We start from the raw sequence: 9,898 nt of genomic DNA on the forward strand, positions 1-9,898 counted from the left end.
TTTTTTTTTTTTTTTTTTTTCCTTGTTAGCATTATTTTTTCTCTCTGTGCTTCAATTTATATCATTACTGTTGCTATGGTTTACGCTCATGGATACCTCCTTCTTTTGTATCTAATTTGCTAATTTCGGATATAGTATTTTTATCTCATATATTGTTGTTGTTGTTGTTAAATGCTGTGTAGTCAGTTCTGACTCATAGTGACCCTGTATAAGTTTTCCAAGGAGCAGTTGGTTGGTTTGAACCACAGAGCTTATAGTTAACAGTCCAGTGCTTATCCGATAGTGCCACACCAAGACAACATGAATATTTCTCATCATAAAAATTATATTTCATTCTTTGTTATAGCTTCCATTTTTCTTTTTATTATATTCTTTCATTTATTTTCATATTGGGGTATATATTTAGTACTTAAAATAGCCGTATAATGTGTTTAATTCCATCATCTCTGTCATTGTGAGGTCTATGTCTATTAATTGGCTTTTCTCTATTATGGGTCTCATACTCCTTCTTCTGTACAGTGTTTATTGTATAGTGTGCATTGCAAATTTTCATTGATGCCTGATGGGTTTAAGGACCTCTAATGGTGCAATAGGTTAAGCATTGGGCTTCTAAATGAAATGTTGACAGTTGGTCTCTTCTTTAAGATATATTTTATTCTATTAATTAACTACCAAATACTCCATTTTTTCATGGCTTTTTAAAAGCATTTTTAGATCATTATAGAATAACGAATATCCCAGAGCTAGTTTTCCCCTACTACTGAAGTGTACACCATCTATGGTCTACATTGAAGGAAGAGGTTTCAACAAGGACTCTCATTGGCTGTTATGAACTTGCACATCTGCAGGGTTCTCAGCCCTCTTGTAAGCTTGGATACCCTTCAGATTGTAGTTCCTCAGTTTTCATGTGCCTATCATTATAAAGTTATGCCAATGATTGTGTGTTTTAGAATTTAGGCAGATTTATGGGTTTCTTTAGTGATACTTCTTTCTCTCCAGTATTCTGCCTTGCCACTTTTGGATATATCAGACACCAATGACTCTGCTATTTATCTTCTCAACTCCATACATCCACCATGCTCTGCTTGAACTCTCTCTGCCTTTAACATCTGTTAAGTGCCTGCAGTCAGAAAACCAAGACAATTTAGAGTTAATTTGCTTGTTTCTCTTCTCATAGGTTTCACAGTTCTGCCCTGCCCATTGTGCAGTATCTGAAACTGTTTATTTGGATATAGTAGGATGATAAATCCAATCCTAAAGTGGTTACGAATCGGGCTGCGAACCGCAAGGTCAGCAGTTCGAAACTACCAGCCGCTCTGCCGGAGAAAGATGAGGCTTTCTGCTCCCGTAAAGATTTACAGCCTCGGAAACCCTGTTCAGGGTCGCTATGGGTCGGAACCAACTCAACAGCACTTAACAACAACAACAATTGCTCTATTAAAAGCATGACTGGAAGGAAGCTTATCTTTATTAAAAGAAAGTAATTACTGAAAAGATATTATTTTTGTTTGCATACTTCAAGGCTCTTAATAATAAAAATACCTTTTAGACAGAAAATTGTGCTATATACAACACTAGACTTTCTAGTTTTCACAAATTCTAAGTTTCTATTGTATAATGACTTCTAAACTATATTGTCAATAAAACGCAACAAAGGGTAGTGGAAAATTCAGGTTTGATCATGTCTACTTTTTATCTTTAAGATTTTTTGTTGTTGTTGATTTGTTGTTTGTATTTTTTTGTTGTTTTGTTGTTTGTATTTTGTTTTTTCTTTTTAGCAGAACCACTGATCAAATTCTAAGTAAGCCTTTAGGTACAATCTTTTCTAACCACTCTGATAACAGTATTAAAATATTAAAGAAAGCTCTAACACTTTAAACAGCTAAATATCTTATAAACATTTTGTGAGTTTTTGTTGTCTTTTTTTCTCTCCTGGTGTGGCACCATAGAATAAACACTTGACTTCAAGGTCAGTTTGGACCATGAGATCAGCAATTCAAACTCACCAGCTGCTCCTCAGAAACCTTAGAAAGGGTCACTCTGAGTCAAAATTGACTCCACAGCACTTAAACAACAATAGCAACAACAGTCCTTTATAGTACACTGGCCATTCAGGCTAGTGTCCAGGGTCACCACACAAAATTGGCATATGAGATCTCAAAACTAATCATTTTAAAGATTTGGCCATTTTAGTTACTGTTCCTATATTAATTAATACATTAATCATATTTTTAACTTTCTTAATTATATTAAGACATGAATTATATGTATACCAACTCTTACATTTTTATTATGCAGATATTAAAATTACTACAGCTCTAACTTGTGTAAATATTTACATAAGAGCACAGAACCCTCGAATGCTTATTGGCAGCAATTTTTAAAGTTTTTACCCCTAACTTAGAGAATGCATTTAACAAGAATTATTTTGACATTATCTACATATTTATTCTCTATTGTGTAAATATCAGTGGTGTCAAACTTGGGGTTTTTCATACTATTGCTTTTGTTGATCATGTAGAAGAATTGAACCACCTATGAATGAATTTCTTAACAGCTCTTTTGGTGCACTGTGGAATATAAAATTTGCGATGCCAATGGTTTTTGGACAGTTCACAAATGAAGTCCTCTTTTCATTTGCTGTTTTAGTTAATTTTTTCTCTTAAAAAATAATTTAGAGAGGTATAAAATGCATTTTGAACACTTTTTTTCTTCTTGAGTCCTATGATTGAGAGGGAGTTTTAGCTGTCTTAGGGTTTATTTTGACAGGGTCTTTACAGTATTTAAGAAGATATATAAAATAAACTTTATGTCACTGAACAGACAATGTAATATTACTTTTTAGATTCTAACAACATAATTCATCATGTCTTTAAAGATGAAACAATATGTGGTCTGTGGAAGAAAATGTGATCCTATTGTTTTGTTAAACTGTCAAAATTAATGATTGTTTTGGTTTGATTGTACTTAAAAGTATTACTGTTTTACTGTGATTCATTATTGATTACCTATAGGCAAAGATAGATTGGATTATTTAAAAGTATTTGATTTTTTAATTTTGGGTACAATTTACACCAATGAGCCCAAGTCAATCAAGATTGTTTATATTCAGGCATAAAATCAGACTTTGTGATATTTAAGTAAACATGGTTGCAGTCATCACAATCAGACGACCATAATACACGATTTATCCATTTCTTTCTGTCTGTGAAACTTACCTATGATTGTTAACACCCCCTATATGTTCTCTACAAAAATTAATTTCCCTTCCTATAAATAGCACTTCTTCCTACATGTCTTAATTTATGAATTTATTGTGATAATGACTATAATCTGCCATTATTCTTTTCCTGGTAGAGAAGAAGAATCTTAAAAAAAAGAAAAGTGACTTTAAGTCTAATCAAAGCTTAGGCAAAGTTGGTGATTCATTATTTCTAGATATAAACTCGATTGTTCTGATGGTTTTTAAACGCAGAAGGGATGAAGTTTAGGAGCAGCTTGACTCTGGTTCTTCAGACAGAGGGGTTCATTGATGAAGATCCTTTGGAGTCCTAGTGAATTTAGGGTCCTGGCCTTTCTTCAAACGGGGTGCTTTCTCTATCTTTCTTCGCTCACTCCCCCAGCTCCCCAGAACAAGCAGAAGAAAGTTTTACACAAAATGAGTACAATGTTGATGTTGACGTAGGTATCTCCTCCCCTCTCAGTTGGATACAGGCCCAGAAGGAAGCCAAGGGGGATGGGAGTGGGGCTGTGCGGAGGTAAGGATCGCTTGAATCCTTACGGTTAGGGTCCTGGGGCGGGGCCCATCAAGACACAGCCAAGAGTACTGGTTCTAAAACCACAAATACATCAAGCTCTTCCCTCTTCCATCAACCACCTAAATCCCAATGAGGTCACTGCAATGATAGACAATCATATCAAGAAAGAGGGGGGAGGAAAAGGAGACGACACGGGAGTAGAAACCCAGACGCAAAGAGGCCATCAGACAAGGTCGCCTTTTCTGGCGACACAGCAATTGCAAGGAGCGTGGTGCTGAATATCATCCACTCGCTCTGCCTAGGGACCAGAGAGACTCACAGAAACACTTTGTGTTTGCACGAAAACAAAGAAGAGGAGGCAAGAGGGAGCCGCAAAGAAAAGCTGTGAGCAGATGCTTTGGATCCCAGGGAAGCAAAGCTCACCTTCCTGGCCAGAAGCAAGAGGGAAGACTGAAGGGGACTGGGAGACTAAGGAGGGAGCCCGGGTTTTCCTGCGGAGACTCTGGACGCGGCAGAACTGTGGACAGCGCCTATGAGCGAGGCTTCGAGCTCCTGGGAAGCCTAGGGTTTTCTGTTCCTGCCAGAAAGCCCTGCTACAGTGGTGGTGTGCTCTCTTCTTCACTCAGACCACCGAACCCGGGCAAATTTTTCTACGAGACCTGTGCAAACGTGCCAGGGTTGGAGTAGCTCTTTTGTCTCTGGAGCGGCCAGGGAAGAGAGTCTCCGATTCTGGAAATCCAGTCCTTGTGGATAATGCTTCCTTGGTGAAGAAAGAAAAAGTTTGGGGTCTGGTAGGGGGCGGAAGGGTTAAAGAGAATAGTGGAAGAAAGAAGGTGGATGGTTGGTTTCCCTGTCTGATCTGGAAGGAATGATGACCGAGGAAGGATGTGCACCAGCGGCCAGATTATTGGGAGCCTCTTGGTGCTCTCTGTGCTGGAGATAGGGCTGGGGGTGTCCAGCGTGGCCGTGGGAGCGGTCAGCTTCAGCCTGGCCCTCCAAGAGCACAAGCCGCAGCTCGGAGACTCGTCCCCGGTATGGAGCGGGGTGTGTGTACGTTGAGCCATTTCACTCTCTCTTTACCTCTTTATGGTGATGGTCAGTGTGCGTGCGCGTTAGTCACTCCCTCCCTGGGGAAGAAAATCATAAACCTCCTCTGGCATGTAGGTTCTTGTTGACAAGCTATACCTCTTTATTTTGTTCTTTTACTTAGAACTTGTCTTTGTTATCATAATTGTTGTTAAGTGCCCTTAACTGGGCTTAAAACTGAATTAAATAGCTTTGTTTAAAGTTGGGGCTTGAGGGGTGCTTTGGGAAGCAGTTTTCACTGACTGTTTCTGGAAAGGGCTGCCCAGTAGTGCTGATTATGGGGTCAAATCTGTCAGGAGCAGAAATCACTTAGTTTCTTATTCCTTAAAAAAGGGAAATATAAAAGATTATGTTGCAACCTTTTTTGTGGTAGGAATGTGCAGGGGTAGAGTTGTGCTTTTTTCTCTCGACAGCAGTGCCCAAAGAGTACCAAACTGCACAAAAAAAAACATGTAGTTCTTTCTTTTTTTCTTTCTTTCTTTTTTTAAGTTTAAATAGCAGACCCACCAAGTTTCTGGTTTACCCATAAAGTGAATCTTAATGAAAGTCTTAGGGGTCTATTTGTTTCACCAAAAATCAATAAACGAATTCAGCACTATTCCTAGTGTGGGCCTAATTGTAAAAAGTAGATTTTCCTTCTCCTTCAAGTCTCTAGATTATTAACTTAGTTTAATAGAGTGGTATTCTATATAACTGATAATCATAGGTGTAATTAATACTCATGCTTTCCCAACTTGAGCTTTGTGACTGACATAGTGCATTTACTTAGAAGTTCAAGAAACATCATTCTAAAGTGACTAATTGTTAAGGATGCTCAAGTATCCCTTAAACTGATAGAATGGTATTTGAAGAATTAATTTTTATAGTTTAGTTATTCAAAGTGAGGTAAAGGTTTTTAAATTGTAGACATAGAGAAAGAAAAAGAGAAATGGTGGTCAATTCTAACACTGAATTATTCTAAGAATGTTTGTTTTGAATTCAATAGTAAGCTACTATTAAGCATCAAATAATTGCCTTTTATCTTATCAAGTAGGTTTTTGTCAATGTTCATATTAAATTTCAGTATTTGAATGACAAAAGGCAAACTTTTAATCCTGAAGTTCTATATCTTATATGAAGTAGTGATTATTTTGAGAGTGCTAGTTACTATTATTGATGTTATTATTAGTACCATAAAAATTGAAAATGACTTTAGAACTTCTATTGGACAACTGCCAAAATCAAATTTATGCTTAGATAATGGTTAGGAGAGAGAAATATCAAATAGCAAAAAATCATTTTGCCTCTGAAACACAAGCAATTGAGTGGAAAAACTTAGGTGTCTCTAGATAAATTTAAAGTGTTCAGTTTATCTTTAAGAATAAAAAGTAGTTATATTACATAATTAATATAATGTAAAAAATAATTAAAATTTCATTACTACAGGACTATTTAGTATTATGTAGATTAGTTTACATATGTATAGTTATAGAAAAAAATTAATCAGCTCAACTAAAAGGAAACAAATCAATTATACCTATGCAGTTGTTATTATAAATAATTGTTTTCATTTTTAACTAATTGTTTAGGGTAACCAAAATTCACCTTGGTTTCTGAAACACTACTTTTGAATCCTATTGTCTTAGCCAGGAAAATCACATAATACATCTGACTTAGTGAATGGGTTTGAAACTAGAATGCCTAAAAATGTTATCATTTTCATCAAATCAAGTTAAAAAACTTGATTTGTGAGGAAATCAATATCCAGTTAGGACCACTGTGTTTATCAAATTATAGACTGATAAACTGATTTTATTTTAATTTTTAGGAAGTCAGGTTTATTTGTATAGTCTGAATCATTTCCCAATTCTTTCAATGATAAATTCATATAACCAATATTTATAAGGGTCTTCACTGTACTAATTGCTAAAGAGTACAGAACAATTAATCAGTAGCTGTCCTCAAGACTACTTCCTAGTGGAGAAAGTAAGATGGTCACATAGCAGTAAGAAAATAGAGTGTAATATAATTTCTCAGAGAGATGTAGGGTAGATGGAGCAAAGACAAATTATGGTGATCAATGCTACATTCATGGAAGATGCTCTATTTTCATCATACTCTTGAAATGTTGAAATTTGGAATTAAGGCACCACAGTGTTAATGAATGTATCACAGTATGAGGTTTAGAATCAGACTACTTGGATATTAAAAGTAAGCATTGAGAAAATATGAGCAGTTGATATGGAATGCACAAGCTGGAAATGGAAAGTGTTTGAAAGGAAAGTCTCTCATGTAGCATGAACAAATGCAGAAAAATGAGACAGGAAATCATGTGAGCCAGGAAGAGCAGACTATGCCATTTTCTGAGGCTTAGGTGTGTTAATGGAAGATAAGGATGCAAAGAGAGGGTTGAGGACAGATCATGAAATACTATGTCCCAATATGAGGCAACAATTTTCTTCCTCATATTGTAATCATAGCAATAAATATACCAGTTCTCAGATCCCCAAGACATTCCAAGGAGATAGAGAGAAGCTAGATAAAGTTATTAATTTCTTTGCTAATTTATGAATTAAAAATATGCATTATATATTCACATAAGATAGGATTTTATAATCATTAACCTGTTAGGAGAACCATAGTTTCTAATCTGTTTGTTTATATCAGTGCCATGACATTTTTTTTTTTGCAGCCTATTAATATCACTACTGCAAGAAAACTCACTAGATGATTACAAAAATTATGTTCAATCATTATTTTATAGTTGGAAATGAAGTGATTCCTGTGGTAAGTCTTAAAACTAGGGTCATTTAGAAGGGAAAATATTATTGAACTCTTAATTTCAAAGAGAAATATAACTATAAGTGCCTTTATAACATATTTGGTTCTTGGTTCTTTGGTATAATGTATACGGTGGTGGTTATGTGCCGTGGAGTCAGAACTGACTCATAGCGACCCTGTACAGGGTTTCCAAAGCTGTAAATCTTTAAGGGAGCAGAAAGCCTCATCTTTCTCCTGCGGAACAGCTGGTAGTTTCAAACTGCTGACCTTAAGGTTCGCAGACTGATTCGTAACCACTATGCTACCAGAGCTCCTTTATAATGTATATAGCGAACTGCATTGCAAACACAAAACCAGAAGTTACACCTTCTACATGACAGAGAATGAACCATTGAGTAAGCTGCTTTGGAAGAACATACCCATCAACCCCAATTATTACTATCGATAGCAACCCTGTAGGACAGAGTAGAACTGTCCATAAGGTTTCCAGAGCTGTAATTTTTATAGAAGCAGACTGCCATACTTTTCTTCTGAGGTTGGACTGCCAACCATTCTGTTAGCAAACCAGCACTTTAACTACTGGGCTACCAGGGCCCCTTGGGGGAAACATAGTCACTTGAAACATATGGATGTGTAAGACTTATTGAAGAAATCCTGGTATATGGCATGGTAGAATAAGCACTGGACTGCTAACCACACAGTCAATGGTTCAAACTCACCAGCCACTCCTAGGAAACCTTATATAGGGTCATTATGAGTTGAAACCAATATGACGGCCCTGGTAGCGTAGTGGTTACGAATCGGGCTGCGAACCTTAAGGTCAGCAGTTCGAAACTACCAGCTGCTCCGCGGGAGAAAGATCAGGCTTTCTACTCCCGTAAAGATTTACACCCCCGGAAACCCTGTACAGGGTCGCTATGGGTCGGAACCGACTCGACGGCACTTAACAACAACAACAACAACAACAGCAAGAAGACTTATTGACAGAGAGTTAATGCTCCCAATACTGTGAGATCTAGCAAAAGTCACTTTTCTCTGCCTCTGATGTAACAGGAATGGATTGGATATAGTAGTGTGCATATTCCTGGATCCTAGAGAATCTAATTTGATTTTTCTGGCTTGGCATATGGGAACATAGAGAATCAAATGCAGATAGCCAGACATGCTCAGTTGCATTTGATATAGTTCCACCCATCTGTGTTTGATAATCATTTTATAAAATTTAATTTAATAAAAAGAACTACTCTAAGTCCCAAATGGAAACCACAAGGTAGCCTTTTAAAATATTTAAAATGTCCATATCTAATCATATAAAGTTTGACTGATTTTTATTACTGATTTTTCCAAATAATTGATTTGTACATTATAGCTTTATCTACTTAATGAATGTGAATGAAGTCTACAGCATAATTAAGGTACATACCTGTTCTATGTACTCCTGATTTAACATGGCAATGACTTGACCAATCTAAAGATTGAGTTCAAATTCACCTACTACACATCAGATTCATATCTTAGCAACACAAAGGAGGTACATTATACAAATAAAAATGGCTCCAAAGTTCTCTTTCATATTTATCTCTTTCAAGTGTATTTAATTGAAAACAAACAAAGCAATAATAAAGTGAAAAAAGTGTTGCAGATATTTCCTTCAAATGTATACAATTTGAATCTAGTCTGTCTATAACCAGATATTATATTCTGTTTTTCCAGAACCAAAATATGTAGTGGAAGGAATTCCTGAGATCAATACACTGCCCTATCTTCAGGAAAAAATATGTATGCATGCATTTTATGCCCCATTTTAGAATTAATTCTAATTATAGAAGCAATTCATAAATATATTTTTTTCAAAAGCTTATAAAGTAATTTAAAAAAATCTTCTTTATCAGTTCTTCAAAATTAATAAGAATTATAAATTTAGTATAAAATCTCTTAGGCATTTCTTCAGGTATAATGGTTTGGACATATAGATCAGTTTTGCATCAAGTTTCAGAATATAATGAAATCCATTCATGGACTCTGTAGAGCAAGGAAAAGAATCCCTTCTGTAAATGACTCACTCTAACTCTCAAGTGCTACTGATTAAGCGTTAACTGATTTTTAGGGAAGAATAGTTATTATGCAAGGAACCATTGTGTACATCAAAAAACACATAAGTAGATATCCATTTCTGGTGTTAACTGAGAATGGAATTATAGAAGAAAATGATGAGTTTCATCATTATCTAATGAAATTTTTCTTAGTTTGGATTTCATTCATTTATTATATGTATGTATATATATATATATATA

The 9,898-nt window shown here is 35.7% G+C and overlaps 1 protein-coding gene across 1 annotated transcript in view; it reads left to right on the forward strand.

Moving 5' to 3' along the window:
- Positions 1 to 4,643: 4,643 nt before the first annotated feature.
- TMEM196 (transmembrane protein 196) overlaps positions 4,644 to 9,898 on the forward strand; it is a 58,244-nt gene continuing 52,989 nt past the window's right edge. The window contains exon 1 of the mRNA XM_006832230.1: positions 4,644 to 4,790. Within this exon, the coding sequence (XP_006832293.1) occupies positions 4,644 to 4,790 (147 nt within the window). The remainder of the gene's footprint in view (positions 4,791 to 9,898) is intronic.

Source organism: Chrysochloris asiatica, unplaced genomic scaffold (assembly GCF_000296735.1).
Source record: "Chrysochloris asiatica unplaced genomic scaffold, ChrAsi1.0 scaffold00006, whole genome shotgun sequence".
Classification (NCBI taxonomy): Eukaryota; Metazoa; Chordata; class Mammalia; order Afrosoricida; family Chrysochloridae; genus Chrysochloris; species Chrysochloris asiatica.